The sequence below is a fragment of the Vanessa tameamea genome, chromosome 12 (assembly GCF_037043105.1).
Source record: "Vanessa tameamea isolate UH-Manoa-2023 chromosome 12, ilVanTame1 primary haplotype, whole genome shotgun sequence".
In the NCBI taxonomy this organism is placed as follows: domain Eukaryota; kingdom Metazoa; phylum Arthropoda; class Insecta; order Lepidoptera; family Nymphalidae; genus Vanessa; species Vanessa tameamea.
In genome coordinates this window covers 7,139,312-7,161,092 of record NC_087320.1, presented here as the reverse complement: position 1 = coordinate 7,161,092, position 21,781 = coordinate 7,139,312, and the positions used below count along the sequence as shown (strand labels likewise).

At 30.3% G+C, this 21,781-nt stretch overlaps 2 protein-coding genes across 5 annotated transcripts; both read right to left on the bottom strand.

Moving 5' to 3' along the window:
- Positions 1–206: 206 nt before the first annotated feature.
- LOC113392958 (glutathione S-transferase 1-like) lies at positions 207–20,140 on the bottom strand. 4 transcript variants are annotated; one of them, XM_064216409.1, is made up of 6 exons: positions 19,943–20,140; positions 4,322–4,502; positions 3,239–3,297; positions 2,754–2,895; positions 2,094–2,258; positions 207–412 (listed from the first exon to the last, which is right to left on the bottom strand). In XM_064216409.1, the coding sequence occupies exons 1-6, from the start codon at positions 20,032–20,034 to the stop codon at positions 272–274; spliced, it is 780 nt and encodes a 259-aa protein (XP_064072479.1). In that variant the 5' UTR covers positions 20,035–20,140; the 3' UTR covers positions 207–271. The 4 variants fall into 4 exon arrangements, with proteins under 4 accessions (XP_064072479.1, XP_026485393.2, XP_026485395.2 ...); XM_026629608.2 differs by lacking the exon at positions 19,943–20,140 and adding an exon at positions 5,892–6,188; XM_026629610.2 differs by lacking the exon at positions 19,943–20,140 and adding an exon at positions 6,117–6,170.
- Positions 15,341–17,651, bottom strand: LOC113392959 (uncharacterized). The gene is made up of 4 exons (XM_064216489.1): positions 17,024–17,651; positions 16,679–16,776; positions 16,228–16,315; positions 15,341–15,638 (listed from the first exon to the last, which is right to left on the bottom strand). Exons 1-4 carry the CDS (start codon positions 17,327–17,329, stop codon positions 15,348–15,350), a joined length of 783 nt encoding a protein of 260 aa, XP_064072559.1. The 5' UTR covers positions 17,330–17,651; the 3' UTR covers positions 15,341–15,347.
- Positions 20,141–21,781: the final 1,641 nt, after the last annotated feature.

Sequence of the window (21,781 nt, the reverse complement as noted above, 5' to 3'; positions counted from 1 at the left end):
TTCAAACTGTCAACATGTTCACGTGGGACCGGAAACTTTATTACAACTAACACCTTATTATCTCATTGTTGACATCATCAGAGCTACTGAAAGGGCCTCGTTACTAATTTATTATAATCGATAATCTTTACCGTACTCCAAATAATTTAGACCGACCGCAAATTCTGCGTACTGAGTAATAGCTGATAAGGAAAATAATAAAATGGTTTGTGTGGTAAAGTTTTTATTGCGTATACTAGTAATGAAATAAACAATAAAATGTGTTTAATATTCATTCTTTTTTCAAGAATGATGCAAGAATGTGTGCACCTCCTTGATCGATTTCTGCATAGCCGTAAGGTTCAAGAGTCTTTTTCGTTCTCTCGAACCATTTTACGACGTTTTCATGAGCGCTGTAGTCAAATCCGAAGGCCTGTAAAATTAAAATTATTGATTGATTGCAGCCAGTATAGTAATTAATTTTACTAATGACCAAATAATTAAGACTAATTATATGCTATGAATTGAAATGCATTCTAATTAATTTGGTTTATGTTATAAATATTGCATCTGTACTTTATTTTCAAATTACAATTCAATTACATATATCAGAGATGTATTTTGTTTTAGGATATGCCAATTTGAACGTCGAGAGCAGATCGTTTTGAATTTATACCTATCCCTATAATAGCACAGGTAATAATCAAAGTATAGGGAAGCTATTGCACCGTATTCAATTTTACACCTATGTCGTGTTTAAATTGTTTCATCCTTTTTATCATCTCGGTACTTATGAACCGAGGTGACGTCCAGATTCGTTTGTAAACAGAATACGATTGTCGATTTAAAAAAAAAAACAGGATCTGATATATACGAATAAAATAGAATTATAATTTGTAGTTTATTTATACATCTATATTGCATTATCACAACCAACAAGTTTGCAAAATTTCAAAATCTATAGGGTGGACTTGCTAAAAATAAATAAAACGATTTCACCCAAACACACTAATAAGTGAAGTTAAATGAAAGCTTGTAATTAAACTCGTCTTAACTTCATTTTTCATACAAAACATCACTATTTCGCTGAGCAAGACCTATCTATTTTTTATTCCTGTATCTTTATTGCTATTACGAACCGTTTACACTTTTCTGCTATTAATATATTGTAGGCGATGTCGAATCTATATCATATTTATTGGAATAAGTTTATACATATATCGCAGAAAGATAGGGGGCTCGCTTCTCTTAAAAATGTTCTTGAGCCAACACGCTGCTTCAACAAGTTTATTCCGACTCAATGTATCCTATACACATTGAGTCGGAATAAACATTGGTATAAAAAAAATTGAACTTGCGACCTTTGTTTTTAAATTCAAGTATTCTGTCCACAAGTTTATGTAATCTTAAATTTTACTGAGTTAAAATTGTTATCTCTTTCTCATGTATAGAGTTAATAGAGTTATAGAAAATAATAAGATAAGCATTATAATGGAACCTTTTTTTGTCGGACAACCATATAGGCCTGATGGTATGTGGTAACCACCCATAGACAATGGCGCTATAAGAAATATTAACCATTCCTTACATCGCCAATGTCCCACTAACATTGGGAACTAAGATGTTATGTCCCATGTGCCTGTAGTTACACTGGCTCACCCACCCTTCAAACCGAAACACAACAATACTGAGTACTGTTGTTTGGCGGTAGATTATCTGATGACTAGGTGGTACCAACCCAGACGAGCTTGCACAAAGCCAACAAGTAAGACGACCTCCGTGGTCGAGTAGTGTGTACACCGGTTTTCATGGGTACGCCACTCCGAGGTCTCGGGTTCGATTCCCGGCCGAGTCGATGTAGAAAAAGTTCATTAGTTTTCTATGTTGTCTTGGGTCTGGGTGTTTGTGGTACCGTCGTTACTTCTGATTTTCCATAACACAAGTGCTTTAGCTACTTACATTGGGGTCAGAGTTATGTATGTGATGTTGTCCAATATTTATTATTATAACAAGTATTCAATTTAAGAATTACAATATCTGAAATTACTATACTAAAGTTGATATAAAGTTTATTATATCAGCACAAAAAATCATTTGCATTGACAATATCTTACCTCTAAATTAGAAAGAGTGACGACAATAGATATATCAGCAATGGTGAGATTATCTCCAGCAACGAATGCTCGGCCTCCTAGCATGATATTCAACCAATCCAAAGCCTCGTTTAACTTCTCTGCTGCTTCGTCATTGTATGCTTCACCTTTAAACAACATTGGGACCTGTAAACAATAAAACAGGTTAATATTTTTATACATTCAGCATCCTATATTTAAGTTCATGTTTGTTATTACGTAATTTAAAAATCAAATTGCCTAAATGGCTCAGCTGACGAATTTGAGCGTAAATCGCCGGACGAGTCCTGACCACCACTAAATTTTCATTTGCTTAATTGAACTTTATTCATCACGTACTCAGCGATGAATGATAAAATCGTGAGGAAACCTGCGTATTGTGTCGGATGAAAAACTGCCACGTGTTTATCAACCCGCATTAGAGCAGTGTTGTGCCATAAAGTCCAAGACTTCCTCATAAGGTGAGAGGAACAACCAGTTTAAAAGCTTTATTTATAAGAAATGTATAATTTCTTTATGTTTACTTCCAATACTTCTAACCATGATTTTTAATACTTTCTTTTTTACATAAAATAAATCCAAAATAAATCTTGCTCATCAATAAAACAATAAACGCTACATAGAAATACAACAGATACGTACGTAAAGATCCATATATCGTTTATATAATGTACCCAGATCAAAATTAAGCCGCTGATCAACAAGCGCTCTTTGACGTGGATTCCTCGGATACAGAGAGTCATCGCGTCCATATGCATTAACGAAATAAGACATGATGGCACGACTGAGAATAAAAATATGAATCATTTAGTAATTAAAGCAAACAAAATGGATTTGAATCACAATGAGATTTTTTTTTATGAACTAATCCGGTTTTACTTATATTATTTATCAAATAATCCTCTATACGATTCGGGTAAACAATGGAATTCGTTGACCTCATTTCGGTGAGGATGATAAACGGAAACGGCATCCTTCGGAATTCCGTCAACCGTTCCTCGATAGATAACTTAAGAGCAAACGGTGAAATAATATTTTATCGCATTTTAGGAAACCTATATAAATAAAAAAGGTTACATAATACGCGTCGTAAATATTTAATATAGTATCTGTTTCAACTAAAATACCTTTCCCATAGTATAAAACCGTTGTCATCCATTGTTGGTATCGTGTGTTGCGGATTCATCTAGAAAACAAATATCCTCGTTAAATATAAAACCTGCATACCTAAATATTATTTAAAAATCGTATGTTTGACACAGATTAAAAATTTTAAATTATATTTTGTAATTTTCTACTCAGACTAAATAGTATTTTTTTTTTAATTATAGGTAGGTGGACTAGCAAATATGCCATCTAATGGTAAGTGGTCACCACAATCAAATACATTGGTACTAGAAGAAATATTAATCATTCTTCATATTACCAATGCTCTACCTTCCTTGGGTACTAAGATATTCTATCCCTTGTGCCTGTATTTACACTGGCTCTATCATTGCTTTTTGGTGGTAGAATATATGATTGATCTATGGTACCATACTTACACAAAGCTCTACCATCACGTAATAATTCACGCTATCACAGAATTACCCAGGGCTGAGTTTTAAACTATTAATACTTTTATATACTACGGAATTAAACTACAGAGCTATAAGGGTTCTATGTCATTAACCTGATATATAACTAATCAAATCAGATTTTAAAAGAGCTATGCGTTATTTTAGTATAAAAGGTCTCTGCTGAAACTCAAATCAAAAATCTCTACTGCATTAGTTTTTGCGTGATTGCATCATAAGCTCTCATATTTAATAATAATTTTATAATATAGGTGGTAGATTTTTGACAATCAATAAGCAAGTGTAAACACTTCTATATTGAATAAAGATTTTTGACTTTGACTTTGAAACAGTCAACAATATGACATGCAAAAATTTATTACAATACTAACGCCAACAAAATTATCAAAACAACAAAATTTTATCATTTGTTAAGCATAAGATTACAAAGTACTATTAAGATTAAAAATAATACAATAAGATGCCATATCAAAAACAAGCTTAAATTTACTAATGGAATACAATACATAATATATAACAATAATTTATTTTAAAGAATTAGAAACTAAATGTCAACAATTACATTAAATTTAAATTTATCATTTCGTCATTTTTGAGCTAAAGAAACTCTATACTATATAAATTTCAACAGACCTTTATATATTCTGGAGTTTTATGTTGGCCTTCCATTATATTCGTAAGCACAAGTTCCAAGTCTATTCCCAGTGCTCTGGCCGTCATCATCACAGAACGGCATGGGGGCGACGGTGGTAGATAGTACAATTTTATAGGTTGAGTCGGCATCCTGTTGCCTTTAGATCTTGCCGCGGCGTTACTGAGAGAAAATATATGTAAGTATTATTATTCATTATCTACAAATAAAATGAAAAAAAATAGTTATTGTCAGATATTTGTATATATTTTGGTCGAGTGAGTTGTTTATGATATTTTCAAATTATATTTTTTTAAATAACCAAACTATAAGTGAATACAGTAATACTTAATACGTTCAGGTGTTTGTTTTAAAAGCGCATAGTGGAAGTATGGGCGGACTGTTGATTTAGAAAAAAAAAACCATTAATCCTTCAACTTTGAACATTACGAAAAAAGGTAAAGGTCGAATATACCAACTAAAGCAAGCTTATGGTAAACAAAAAATATCAATCTATCAATTGAGATACTTGATATATTTTTATAGAAAAAACTAATTCGGGCTTCATTTGTTATTTTTTGCATGTTTGTACTTTTTTTTAATAAATTTTGGTATTTTGTTATTTTAAGAATTTAAGTATTGAGCTTTGGAGTGATATTTAAAAAAAGAGTCACACTTACTATTTGTTACATTTTACTTTCATTGTTATTAGAAATAAATATTACCATGTTTGTAATTTGCAATATAGTTTTTATTTAAAAATAGTGATAAAGTGCACATAAGTATTTTCAAAATATTTTGCAACAATAATCAACGTCGTATCATTGTTAGTCACATTACATATTATGTTGCAATTGAACAAAATAAATAAAAAACGGTAAAAAAATCTAGTTGAAAAGCTCTTTCAAAAAATATGTATATAATCATGTTTATGTAACACATTGATACATACGTTATATAAAAAACAACACTAATAATAATATACAGTGCAATTTAAAAATTGATTACTTGATTGTGGTGTGTTTATAAATTTAATGTTATAATTGTAATAAATCATTTTACTCTTTAGTCTATTTATTATTTAAGTGCAAAGATTAGTAAAAAAAAAAATTATGTTTATCTATAATTGCTGATTTATAATCAATCGTGTTTTCCATCACCCGAACTAGATAATTGGTATAACTCACCACTTTATTTGAATTACAAGAAACGTTGTAACTATTGCAAGCAATATTTTCATTTTAAAAGATTTTAAAATACTTCAATATAAACAATTGAGAAAGATAAAAAATTCAAGCTAATTAAAAATAACTTTCTTTTTTATTTATTGATTGTTTTAAGAAGAAGTTTGACTCAGTGTTATTTGTGATAAGACATCAAGTTCAAGTGTACTTCAAAAACAAAGATAATATAAAGAATTAAACAACAAAAGTTAACATTGTTAATGTTAGCCTAGTCACTGTGAACTTCTTCTGAAAACAAAGCCGAGTTTTACTTTATCATTGTCCATTAACCGAGACAAAGATTAAAAAAAAAATCTTCCAGATTTGAATTTTGAATTTTGTGACTCACTTTGCCGCATTTATCTTTTCCACAACAGTTTTATCCATACATTGCCCCAGTTTGACTGACTATTACAAACTCTATTCACACAAAAATTATAGATTAAATGATGTTCAGATAATGCAAAATAGAAAAATGAATTTATTTACAATATATTCCGCTTAGCTGCAAAGTTATCTACTAAAAAATATTATCTAAGTGTATTGTAAATTGTTTCTAAAATACGCTTCTTACAACGCTGTTTCGAGCACAAATATCACTAAGTTGGTAATATTCCTGTCACCTCAACGATCAGTAAAGTTATGAATACAGCTTGTTTTATACCCATGTATTATTACGGTGTTATGATTACGGGGACTATGGTAACGATGGGTCGAACAAATGACCAGTCAGAATGACGACGCAAGTCACTCAATATCCATGGTCATTCGTGGTGTTCGTTTTTTTTCAATAATGTACGCGTGACCAATAACGAATTGCCACCTCAATTTCATACCACGAAGAGGAACAAATGAACTCTACGTGTATAGTTATATTATATGTATGCACAGAAGTATTACATTAACTACCTGAGCCCTGTAGTTTAGCTGGCGTTCTGTTTTAACGTTACCTAAATGTTGAATCGATGTAGATGTTTTACAAATTAAAATCTGACTCGACCAAAGAAACTGCTACAAAGATTTTTTTATAGATCTTTTTTATGTAAAAGGCAGGCAGACGGGTAAATGGGCCTGACGGTAAGTAGTCACCATTGCCGATAGACATTGGCACTGTAAAAATAATAAAAAATCCTAAATAATACCAATGCGCCACCAACCTTGGGAACTAAGATGCTATGATCCTTGTGCCTGTATTCACCCTTCAAACTGGAACACAACAATACGAAGTATTTCTCTTTGGCGGTAGAATATCTAATGAGTTGGTACCTACCCAGACAGGCTTGCACAAATCTCTACCACCAAGTAGACAACTTAAAACATTGTTTTCAGAACTATCCAACCAATTTAAAGAACGCAGAATCCATAGCCCTATAAGCTAGCCACTGGACCCCCGAGAAGTTACAATTATTTTAATATTATATATGCTTATACCTAAACAGAACCATCGGATAAGATACACGTCTTCTAACCACCGATATCTTGGGACATATTATAATTAAATCATAACATCAATGTTCCCTCTATTCCGTGAATATTTGAACACTTAAAAAAATAATATTAGGCTTTACTTTGACAACTGTGTCATACATAATCCTTGTATGAACACAAGATAATTAACAAATTTCATTTTATCTGACTAAAAACAATCTTACGTAGTTTCTGGAAATAATTAATTTAAACGATATTGCGTGAGCAACAAAATCGGATATATTAGATGAAGAGATCATCTATTATTGGACTAATGAGTCACAATAATGAAGCCTCTAAACGTGACCATTACTGCCATTGAACACTAAATTCCAAGCGATTGTGCTTAAAGGCCTACCGATTAAAGTAAATAATATGACAATGGCAATTATACTTTGATAGCTCTTGTTTGTATAATGAGATATATAATTTCGTTCAAGGTTCTTACTTCCTTGCAATCAATATTGCAATAATGTACAAAGGTCGATGGAAAGTCAGATACACTATCAGCTAGAATGAGTGATGCATTGATAAAAAAGTTCTATTAAATTTTCTAGGAGAGTTCCATCATCAGTAATCCCAGTACTTCATTCATTATTATTTTTCTACTTATTAAGAGTTTGCAATATGCCGTGAGCACCTATATACCCAATTTATAGTTTTGTCATAATTTGTCATAATTTAATCATAAAACATCTTAGCAAATAACTACTATTATTCGAGAAAGCAATAAAAACGCGACAAATAAATGGAAAATACAACATCATTGTAAATATCGTGTTTTATAAGTGTTTTATCCTACTTTTATTGAACCTAATAAAACAGCACACAGTATTACTCAGAACGTTCACGAACATAACATTCAAAACAGTTAATAATTATTAAAAAAATATATTCAGGTTAATGTCAATTGAAAATTGATTTATTTTTTTAAATATATCTTAGAACAGACTAACAATGGATAATTGTTATATATATCGCAGATTAAACATTTCTAACGTAAAAAAAATTCTATTACAATAAAACAATTTTGGAGATAAATGAGTATATTTATAAAACCATTACATTAAAGTATTTACCGAAATGCATAAAATAGTAACCTAGTTCGAGATTGCAGTGGTTTAACAGATAGTAACTTAAGTTTGGCACTAATTCACTTATCATCTAAAACTTCTACAGTCGACGCGCTGCTCGCGTTGTCGGTACACTTTTCCTCCATTTGTTCAGAAATCGTTTCAATGTCACCGCTTTTCTTAACGTTAACATCGGGGGACTCGGTCTTAATAGAATTTATCCGTTCTCTATTTTCTTCACTTTGTTGCGTTTCACTTTGGTTAATTTTCATTTTTTTACTCTTCGAGTTCCCCATTTCGTGTCTTTAATGAAGCTGATCTCATGTGTGACTGGTTGTTGATATTATGATGCGCTTCTCTATCCGCAAAGATAAAATCGTGATAACGGTCAAATCTTTGTAATTAACAATTCTTCGTGACGTGACGGTATTTTGATAAGAGTTAAACGGTAAGTGTACCGCGGACTCACAATGCAAAATTGCAACTGATGTAAATATTTAGTAAAAACATGTGGTATCGCACTGCTCACAAGATAAGACGTCAATGACACAGCCCGTATAAATGTAACATTGACTGTTTATATATTTTAATTTCATTGTCATTTAAAATAACATTTTTACTATCTTTAACTTATTGTTTTTTATTTTTTTATTTATAGGTATACTGAATAACGCTTTAAAAAACACGGCTTACGACGCTTGCAAGTTCGAATCGTTTAAAGTTTAACATACTTCTTATGAAACGCACAAAGAGAATTGCATTACATAAATGATTTTGTCCTTTTCCAACTTATACAAATAACGTGAACTTTTTATCAATACACGTCTGCTACTAAGGAAGTTTCACAGATTCTATTCCACTTTAAGATTACATTGTCGACAATTTTGCATTCAATTCAACATGCTTATTTAAATTCATGTGCCAGTCTGGCGTTATTGTTATCTCGTGACTCACTAGGACGAAAATAATTCTTTACAGAATGACATCACATTCATATAAAAGCAAGGCTATTTAAACTCGAGTCTTAACATATGTTACTCGAAAAACCAATTGGTACTTACATCTTTGTTATTAAAATAAACAACAACTAAAAACTTTGCCTAAATAGAAATGATGTCTCCATTTAAGGTGAAGGTTTCGAATATATTCCGCCACGCTGATCCACGTTGGGCTGGTTAACGTGACAGGTTTTGTTTCCATATATGCATTTCCATATATAGTTAGGTATAGGTATAGTTGGCCCATTAGAGTAATCTCTAATGGGCCAACTCAATAAATAAATCGATTGAAAACAAATTCCCAATCAATTATTCTGTATTCAAGGTCACCAAAAGCAATAACCAATTTAAAAAAAATGAATATTGACTATTATTATAACCTTTTACTTATTTAGAGTTGCTACTGCTAGAATAATTTTGAAAAATTGCTGGACATTTTTATGTTAAAGTATCGGCTATTAATATTTATTATCTTAATGTTGATCAAAACAGAGATTAAGCAACTGCGCAGGAGACATTGGTATGCGTGTGTGCAAGTGCTCTCTGTATTCTTACTGGAGTTAGAATTATTAGAAGTTAGAAGGTATAGTGAATATCTTAACAATAAAACTAAAGTTTTAACCCAACCCTGGATTCGAACAGCCGACCGCAACTGCAAGATGATAAACAAAAACGTACTACTGAATAAACAGTAATTAAAATTATCACTAGTAAAATGTCATAATTGATTATCCAGATAATATATAAAATCAGTCTGTTACATGCAATTTCCATTTACCGATAATAATGTTAATTATGCTAATTGTTTATGATATCAGCGTGAAAATGCTTATTCCGTTTAAGTTTTTTTCATATATCTGATATAATCAAACCATATTTATACTATCGGATTGAATTAGTGGAAAATCGATATTGATTTATAAAGTACAACCTCCTCGAATTCACTCGGGTAAAATAACATTATAACAACGGTTGCCAGTCGATCTTTTCTTACTGTTTTCATCGCACAAAATATTGTTTCTCGCTATTTTTATTTATAAAATTATTGTTTCTATAATTTTTCGAATTACTTATTTATACACATATTTCAAAAATATAATATTTTGTTAATTTTGAGTAATATATGGCAATTCATTATTAATTCCCATTTTTAAAACATAACAACAATGCTATAAATTTTTTAACAGTGTGAATTTTCTGAAGATATTTTAGATACATAAAATGTCAGTCGCTTAAGTATTTCGATATACCCATCAAGTGAGTTTACTCGAAAAACGTTGAGGAGAAGACGAGAATAATTCTAACGTTAATAGTACCGATGAGTCAAACTAAAACAAGACGTACAAACTCCTACACAGTTTTTGAGAATTTGTTAATTTCCCTGGAATTATTCTTTTTCTTGACGATGTTACATAATTTATTTGCCTATTTTTTATTCAGGTCCAAGGCCCATGTGCTGCCACATGGACAAATTATATATTGATAGGTTCAGTGATTTAATTCGGAATAGATATGTACATATATACAAGAGATATTTTTGTATTTATATATTGTAGTAGGAATAAGTGTTTAATTCTATATTATTAATTAAATCGCAACTGTCTTGTTATTTTTATTTTTTTATCAAAGAATATAAACTAATTGCTAGGTATAAATTACAAATCAATAATTTTGCTCTTCGTATTAAAATGTATTATTCAGTCCGGATCTTACGTCCGATTCTATGATATGAACGTCTCCAGCCTTCCAGTCCAGTTTCAGAGTGAGGAAATAGAGAATGCACGAGTGATTACACATACTTGTGCACTATAAGTTCGGCGTAGTTGTCTCCCTTGAGATTATCGGCCGCCATTGCCGAAATTGGTCAGAATTACAATAATGAATCTTAAAACATTTCAAAATTCATACCAATCATAATAAATACGAAAGATGTATGCTATGTCATTATAACAAACCGGATGATTTAAATTAAATTACATTTAACATGGAGTTTCGATCGAAAAGGATTTGGGATTTATATAAATAATTACGAATAATAACTAAAAATCACTAAAAAACTTTTTTTAAATAACAACAATACTAGGCGGCTACATCTATATTTATATAGATTACAATATTACACATATTTCAATCTTTTAATTTCTGTTTCCAGGAATTTAGTCGCTCTTTTTAGACGTCCTGGAGTTTCAAAGGAACTTAATTCTGTGACATTAGGTGCAACGTCGATATGCTAAAAAAACGAAATATAAACATAGTTATGTTGGTGACGACTTTCATTATAATCCTTTTCACGAAACCGGTGAACAGCTGTAAACAAAAATAATAACATTTGTGAAATATAAAAAAGTCGTTGCGGTAAATTATACCATGTGGAATATGCTGTGATTATTTACTAATGGTAACACTTAGTCATTAATTACTGTAGTATTTTTATGGATGAAGACAGGCAAAGGAATAAAATAAAAATCTAATATTTGAAATGTATGATAAAATATAATAAGCAGTTGCTAGTTCCGCATGTTCCGCTCATTCAAGCGACCTATTTGCTAGTTTTCTATAAAACTCTAAACGAAAAATGATAGTTACAGAAATCATTCTATTTTAGTTAAAAATTTCGTAGTGAAAATAATTTATTGGTCAATTGCCTATAATTTTTCGGAAACTACAGGTTACATCATAGTATATGAAATATTATTTCATAAAATGAAAAAAGAAACTTTTTACACTTACTGTTACAATGTGGTAAATGGTTCCTATGAGCGATGGACTTGTTTCTATGGGCGATGGATTTTGTAGTATGAGTGATGGAGTTGGTACTATAGGTGATGGACTTGTTTCTATGGGCGATGGAATTGGCTCTATGGGCGATGGAGTTGGTTCTACGGGCAACGGGCTTGGTTTTACGGGCAACGGGCTTGGTTCTAGGGGCGATGGGCTTGGTTCTAGGGGCAATGGGTTTGGTTCTAGGGGCGATGGACTTGGGTCTATGGGCGATGGAGTTGCCTCTATGGGCGATGGACTTGTTTCTATGGGCGATGGAGTTGCCTCTACGGGCGATGGACTTGTTTCTATGGGCGATGGAGTTGGTTCTATGGGCGATGGAGTTGGTTCCACGGGCAATGGGCTTGGTTCTATGGGCGATGGAGTTATTTCTACGGGTAATGGACTTGTTTCTATGGGCGATGGAGTTGCCTCTACGGGCGATGGACTTGTTTCTATGGGCGATGGAGTTGGTTCTATGGGCGATGGAGTTGGTTCCACGGGCAATGGGCTTGGTTCTATGGGCGATGGAGTTATTTCTACGGGTAATGGACTTGGTTCTATGGGCGTTGGAGTTGGTTGTGATTCTGCCATTGCTGTGGCCGTTGCAGTTGATACGAGTACATCTAAATTTGAGGCAGCGTAATTCGGTGACCTTTTTTCGATTGTCATTATTTTAGGTTCTTGATAAGGATAAGGTAATGAAATTGTCTAAAATAAAAATAAACAAATTATATTTATACATTTCATGCTAAATAATTATTCGATAAAATAGCATAAACCAGGAATATATCTTTACACAAAATATTCGAAAAATCATGTGAAAACATAACCAACCAAAAATTTAAAATACACATATTTAATATCAAAATCTCGATCGATTAAAGGCGAGTGTAAAAATATTGATATAATCAATAACGTATTACGTTATTTAGGAAATATAGAAAATAAGCCAATTCAGCCGTAATTCAGATTTTTCGTTCATACAGAATTTTTTCGGTAGAAACTACACAGTCAAAATTGACGGCTTTAAAAAGCAAGTTTTTATTTATAAGGTTACTTGTTTAACCTTCTATGTATAAAACTAAAGAGACAAAATCGCAATCTAAGGAAATAAAAATAATTTCTAGGTGACCTTCACCAATGTCTAATCTTTATCTAAAATAAGTGTTTCACCCCAAATTATTATTGAATGTTATAGATACGTTACGTAAGCCACTACTTTATACTCAGTTACTGACTAAGTATAAAGTTTGAGATATAAATATACAATTTATATACTACACTATAATTATGTTATTTGAAAAAAAAAATCATTCCTTCAAAGAAAATTTGAAAAAAAAACATTCCTTCTTCTTACAGTAAATAAAAAATCAATCTATTAGAACAATAATATTTTATTTTTTCCAAAACGTTCTTCAAAGAGAGAATTTTCTACGAGGATTAAATATTCATATTGTTGAATAGTGCCACTGATATATGTGTACAATGTACATAAAAGTTAGAGATTGTCTCTATTTATATTATAAATGCTAAAGTAACTCTATCTGTCTGTTGCTCTTTCACGGCCAAACCATCGAACCAACTTTGACGAAATTTGGTACAAAGCAAGCTTGAACTCCCAAAACAAAAACAAAGGATGGAACAAATGCAACTTTTTATGCCTATTACCTAATGACCAATCCCTAAAACGCGATCAAAGCCACGGGCAGATGCAATTTTTTTAAAAAATCTTATAAATTGAAATAGAGACTCGTAAGATGCGTCTATATAAACCAGTTTTTATGTCATTCCTAATGTACCATGTTCTAAGAGAGTAATTGTTATACTGATTACTAAATTGACGTGATGTTTGAGTAGTATAAGCGATTATGGAAAATGCCAATCAGTGGCAGTAATTTTCATGAGTAACAACTGGAAACGACAACTCTTTCATATTATTGTATTTACTTTAATTATAGTTTCATCAAGGTTTTACTATAATGTGACTTACTACATATATTGTGATATTTATAGTCTAGTGTAATTTTATTTAAATTATGTAAATTTACAGATTTTTATAAAAGGCTTGATATATCATGATAATAATATGGCAATCAGCGCGCAGTGAAATTAATTTTCAGCTACACATTTAGCATTGATGTCGAGAGTCAACGTGGTAAAATGATTCGAACATGTGAATTTCAACCGGTTCAAACCCAGGCAAGCATCAGTGAATTTTCATAGGTTAAAATTATTCTTATAATTCATCTTGAGCTCGGCGTTGAAGAAAAATATCATAAGTGAACTTGCATGTGTTGAATGAAAATCAACCGCAATAGTTAAGTTAAGCTACAAATGTTCTCCTCAAGAGAAGAGCCTTCTGGGCTTTTTTTAAAATTCATGAATCGGTATTAAAATTAGGTAAAAAATTATACAATAAATTCACTTACCTGTATCGGTCTATCTTCGTATTTAATAATATTATTATCAAAATATGCGTATCTGGTTCCACGGACAATCGTTAAAATTGAAGCAAGTGTTACAATTTTTAATATCTGTAAAATTACAAAACCAGTTAATTTTTAATTTATTCAAAATATTTTTCGACATGAACATTACTAACCTTCATTTTAAATAATATCAAATAATTTTGGATATAATCCTATTACTGGTAACTTAAAGAATGACTAAAAAAGTTATTAGACATTCAATAAATACGAAAGACTTTTTACTAATTCGTTCATAATTATGTCGATTTATAATTTAAGGTGATTTCCAAAAATCATTAAAATTGCAAATGATACAATATTTAAATTACACTCTTTCATTAAAATTCCAAGAAACCCTAAGTGACACTTTTTTATTATTTAAAAGAAGAAGGAACAACGCACATTTATTTTTTGTAATAAATCATAATAGTTGAGTTCGACTTTAGATCAGTATTTTTTATTAAATTTTTGTTCAATATAGAGATGAAGAGTTGTATCGTATTTACACAAATGTTTACTAAAAGTTTACTTTAGAATAAAGTGACTAAACATTATATTAACATTTTTATTAATTTTTTATTTTCATTGTGAAAGAAGTTGTTACTTGTTTCAATTTTATCTTGTTAATTAATCATTACCTCAAAAACGATTAAAGAGTGCAACTTTAATCGCTAATATTTCAATTCGCGATTGAACTTTGTTCATGTTAAGCGATTTTTTTATGGAATTAAGGGGATATATGTACATCTATGTTTACAAACGTTGTTGAGTTATTACTAATGCCTTATTATTTTAAGATTACACGTCACTTTACACTTTAGTCACTTTCATTGCGAAGTGTACATTGTCTTTATGACAGCAATAAATTTATTCTAGAACTTGTTATCTTCCTCAGCAGTATATATATTAGTATAATTATGAGCATAGATTATAGCATTACAGAATTGTATTAAAACATGAGTATATATTTAAGGTATAAATTGACAAATAATATGTAATAAAGCAGATATTTATTTTATAATTATTTAAATACATTTTAATAGAAGATTGAACGTCGCTTCCTTGTACCTGGTTCGGGTACATGTTGAATGGTTTGATACTTATTAATCGCAGTTTTTACAAAGTCAGCAGCGTTACTAATTTTCTCCAAGCGTTCTGGGGTTATAAGGGATCTCATCTCTTCATGAATTGGACCAACGCCATTAAACGTAATCCTGCACAGATCAGTGTAGGTACAAAGTCCAATGGTTAGGAACGAACCGAGCATTAGGACGAAAATGCTGCTGAATACCCAACTGATAGTCCTGCCAGCGTAGTTCACCAACGTCTGAAAATAAATAGATTCATAAATTTGGCAATTATAATTTGAATAGCACACTTTTAAGAATGGTTTATTTTGTTTACGTGGTCTACACTATATGTATGGTGACTAATATTTAATCAACAATTCTTATTTAAACATCTGTTCTACTTATCTAAGAAATGACTAAGATTTTTTTTCCACATACATACAATCATAAACAATGAATACTGAAATTATGAAAAAACTAGATGTGCATGCGACTTCGTGCGCGTTTGTATTTAACAAAAAAGTTATTGATTTAGCCTAAGTTACTACTTATTACATCAGCTTTCTGATGTAATAAGGAGTTCCGTCGGAAGTCCCGTCAAAATCGGTTCAGCCGTTCCAGAGATTAGCCGGAACAAACAGTCAGACGGCCAAAAATTTAAAAAAAAAATATTTTGGTATATGTACCGTGTTTACATACATATACATTTAGTTAAACGCGGTTATTTTAATATTACAAACAGACACTACAATTTGATTATATGTATTAATTTAATATAGTCACTACATCAAAACCAGTTAGTTATTAATATAAAGAATCAATGCAAAATAAATAACATATAAATACCCTAGAATCAGGTACTTGGCTCCAAAGCAGTCCAAAAGATGAAGTATCTGGTTCCATCAAATCATCACTAATTCCATACACATCATAGCTGTAACAAAATCAGACGTAATATAAAAAAAAAACTAGAAAAAAATTTTTTTTTTTTTTATTTATATTTATTTGTGTATTAATTATAATTATTTATTTGTCACACACAGAGCCAGTGACACTCATGATGCAAGGATTCTAACGATCCTAATCTGTTCAGACATTAAAAAGTTTTGGTGGAACAAAGAATCCCATATACATTCATGCATGAACCCTGAATAGATAACATTCCTCTTTTGGGTAGTCGTGTAATAATCATTGATTTTTAAAATCAATTTTTGTTTTCTTACGATATGAGGAAATTACCATGTCACTTTGCATTTTACGAATATGAACATTCAAGTATATATTAAAGAAATCTTACTTATTTTGTCCAGCGTATCCGTGTCTATATCCATAGCTAGGAGCATACGGAATATCAGGATAGGCCACTTCCATTGGTCCCGAGAAACCATAATTATCCTGCAATTTTATCAAATTATAAAAATTCAAAAGCTAAGTTATTGGACGTTAAATACAAATTTATGCCCATCGAACTACCAATTTATCGCCTCTCTAACGCTGACACAGACCTTTCTTATTTTTGACAATAAAGTTCCAAAAAAAAAAAAATTAACAAGAAATGTCTATAAGCTCGCTCGCTTTTTTACTCAGATAGCTCTAGCGAGATTGTATGTAGGGCTCAATACATTTTAATGGGCGTACTTACGTTTCTATTAATGTCTGAAGATGGTACTGCAACAGGTTCATCAGCTAACATATCATGTTTAATTATAGGCCCTCTAGGCTTCACTGGCTCAATTCTTGCTCGACCTTTATCCTTATGTTCTTCTGATCGATATACTGGGTGATGTTCTGGTTCTAAGTTTGTAATCTTACTATGAATAGAATGGGTTTCAATTGCTTCCTCAATTTCAGGTTTATATGTGTCATCTTTATTAAATATCCCGGGCGATGGTATTTCAGCTGATAATACTGATATTATTACCATCAAGAAAGCTAAAAGTTTAAGCATCTGGAACAAAATAAATAGTAGCTAACATACTTCTATCACGAATAATAATAAAATATATATATTGCATATTTCGAGGATTAAAAATCCTAGAGTCAAATTCAAATTCAAAAGTCAAATTGTACTTACTTTTGTGTTGTTTTCTTGACTATCCAAAATTTGAGACAGAAATGATGTAGTCCAACACTTTCTTAAAGTATTTATAGGTATACCATTTAAAAGAGGCGAAAATTCTTCAACCTTATCGGCAGGACATTGTTTTGCAACAATAAGGATGACTACTATACTGGGTAGATAAGAAATTTGTCAAACCTTAGAAATATCTAATGCTTTTTTGTCTAAAACTGTTTTCAAGAACTACATTACTCTTGTTAACAAACATTGTTCATTGTCATAATTATACAATCGTACAATATTGTAAACAAGTAAGATTTTTCGAATTTACTCAAAATGGTTATCATTCATAGCAAAATTAATATGGAATATTTGATCGTAAATACTCTATACAATGAGACAAATACAGGCATACATAGCGTGTTCGTATGTTACATACATTATAAGATGACTAAGCCAATCATGTCAACGTAGAATAAAAAAATCGTCGCTGTCGGAAGTTTTTCTGTTAATCGTTGGCAAAATAACAAAATCTTATACGATATTCATAGGACTTCCATAATGATGTCTCTTAGGTCAACAATTGTTGATTGAATTGTTGTCTACATAATATATAACTTATTATACACACATACGCATAACCAACACAAAAATTAAATATGGTAGTCCATAATATCCTTGCGTTAAAAATGAGCATCGCTTACGATTGATTTTTGGTTCCTAAATAATTAAAGAGAAGGAGATTTTACTTAATTTTATAGCATGTGTATGCTAAAGTATTTATTTAATAAGAATTACAAGTATCATTGTGATGTCTAAATAATTGTAACAGTAGAGAGAATAATATTTAAAAATAAATAACATTTTTAATTCATATTTACTGAGTGCCTGATGATTATTAACATATGATGTAACATAATATCTTTTATACACTTAAAAACTTTTCAAGGCCGTTTATAGCTATTTAAGCTATGGTAAATGAAAATCAAAATTTTTTGTCTACTCCTGTCAAATAAAGATAATTGTATCAAGAAATAGTCTCAATAGCTTAAAAATGAATAATTAGGTAAGTATTTAAAATTCTTACTATTCAAATTGACATTATTAAAAAATATATATAGTATTTTTTTTAAATCACTACTTCAAACATTAGTCACCAATGTCTCTTTATCAGATGTCGCCAGGACTATCTAAATGATCATCAATATTTTAAGAAAATGATATTCAATGTGTTTGAACGTTTCACTTACCCAATTGCATTGTTTGTAAAAGTTAAGATAATATTGAATGGAAGCTAGAAGCCAAATAAATACTTTGTCTGCCTTAAAATAAAAAGTTTTGTTCATTCTTTTAAATGAAGATTTTTTAAAGAAATTCCTATGTATATATTTTCTAAGAAACTATGCGATATCAGTTTTTATTTAGAATTAGTAAAAATAAATGTTTTAAAATATAGCGGTAACTACAGGCACGATGCCCATAACACAGTAATAATTAATATTTTTTACAGCGCCAATGTCTATGTGCATTGGTAAGTGATAACCACTTACCATCAGGTGGCTTACTAGCCCGACCGCATAACTAAATAAATAAAAACGCCTGCGAATTGGACCTCGTCCTTTATTTACGTTAATTAAAATAAATCACAATATGCAGATTGCCCTGACCAACAATGCAGCTCGTATTATAACAATGTAAATAAAGATACATAAATCTGAGTCATATATGTATTCGTAATCTGGGAGGAATCGACGCAAGAGTAATAATACTGTTCGCATTCAAATTCCGACTACGACAAAATATAATAAAGAATGGATAACAATTTTGACAATGTTCATCTATGGGAGTTTCCTCTCGATTAAAATGTATAAATAACGTTCCAACTATGTATAAAACTTGGGAATGTATCTTTATGGACTTAACTTTACATGACAAATTACTTAAAAAATGTTTAGGTAATTTTTTTTTCATCGTGTATTTCAATTTTCTGGTATCACATAAATATGAATCCCTGTGGCTTTTTACTTACAACCCTAATCATTAATTAAACTCTATTGCAACCATAAGAGGAGAAAAGCCAAATGAACAACATTTGAAAGCAAATTGAGGTGATATCATTGGTCGAAAGCTTAATTAATCTATGATATTCACTATGGATTTGCAAAAAATGTCGTTCTGAACGTCAACGAAACTGTTATCGTAATTTTGGTTGTAAAATTAAAGTGGATATAAGTAGTTGTATTATAAATAAAGATATATTCATCATAGACTCTTAGTAGTGCACAATATAGCTGAGTTATTACCAATTATTAAATAAATAAATTTAAGGTTTGTTTATCTTTATTTCTACTTCGATTGGAATAGGGCTATAATTATTTTAGTGAGTATGTACCTACACCTCATCCGCCAATCGAAGTCAATAGACATAACATTTTCATTTGTATTTTAACAGTACCGGCCTGCAAAAAAATGTGCTCTAAAATAGTTCTTTACAAAACTTACCGTTTCACATATTCCCAAAACAATTTGATTTCCTCCTCCAAAGAAACGTTCATCATATGTAAAACCGATAAATATGTCTTATTTATTGACATTGAATTAACTAGCACTAATGTTTTTGTTCGATTAAACAAACTATAAATAAATTTAACTTGAACTAATGAAACATGATTTATACTAAAAAATAGATCAGATCAATTAAAAAGTTTATAGTTAGTATATTACTTGATAGCGTAGCGTTCAAATGTTTCATACTTTGACTATTGAATGTTCAAACACCGCTTCAGCCCCTTTACGAGTTCAGGGTTGAAACGGCAATCGATGACCATTAGTGAAGTCGTATCATGCATGAAGTATTAATGTTCTATTTCTATTATTGATTGATTTGGGGTGAGGATACTTTTACCGATGTTATGGTAACAGTATTTAAAAAAGAATAGGTATGTAATGTACTATACAAATTTATTATATTACAATATTTAATATAATTATAGTTATACTTAATAATATATAATATAAAAGCGAAACTGTGTTCAATAATATATCTTTCTTTCAAGAAAGTACCTATTGTGTACATATAAACGTAACTAACCGTAACCTACTCGTATATTGGAAAATAGGAATTAGGAAAATTATATAAGTATTTGCGTAAATATTCTAATGGTATATTTTAATTTACCTAATATATTTTTAAATGTCACTTCTATATGCAAATCCAAGTATTCGTCTTTTGAGATAGGCCATCTAGTATAACGTGTATTTTGAAAGTATCTCATGCTATCTCTCTTCCTTGTTCAAAAACGATTATAGGAAACTTTTTTGTAGCAAATTATATTTTTTCTGAGTGTCATATTTAAGCCTGATAATTTACTATAAAGTCAATAAAAATATAACAACCTATAAAGGGATATGGAGATTCCACCACGATATCTGCTTAATGTGTTTTATTAACAAAAAATATATATATTTATAATATAATATGTGTATAATTCTTAATAAATAAGGTATAAAAATGCCACCATAAATCTAAAATTGGGTTCACTTAAATATATTACAAAATATGAAAATATTTATCTATTTTTTTTATTATTATATTTTAACCAGTTAAGCCATGAAATCAGTTGTTTCAGTGAAATTTTTAAATCTTACTATAAGGCAACTAGCATGTAGTAGCAATACTTAGTTTTGTTGAGATTTGAAGGGTGATTTCAAATTTGAATATCGATTATAACTTCTAATTCGTGCGCTCGGGGCTAGTGGGCAAATTAGAAGGGACGGCAAAATTAGGAGGATGATAAAAAAAAGTATTAGCGTTATTAAAAATACTTTTCTTATGTTCCAAAATCTATGAATGAGTCATTCTGTTGTTCGAAACTTTATCCACTTTCGGCAAAATATCGATAATGGAGCTGCATTATTACAGTGCACTTATTGCCCCTAAAAAAGTTTACTGCGATTTAAATAAAATTTGAAAAATAATTAACTTTTAAGTATACTTTAAAAAAAAACTCTTAATTTTTGGCCAATAAATTTTAGAAATAATATATTCATACGTAAGAAAAAAAAAATATTAACTAGGTTAAGATTGGTCGATAGAATAACGATACCTTTGTTCTATTTAATTCTTAAATATATTTAAAAAAAAACAAATTTTAATCAAAATATTTCCGTGACTGTGAAGTGTGATAATTGTGATAAATTACATAAGAGATTATTAAATATTAATACCTACTTACATTATAGTTTATACGGAAATAATATATCCATATGTAGTTAATTATAATACTTATTACTGTTTTAATTATTTTCTACGTTAAAATGTAATCCTTATTGAAAGTTAAG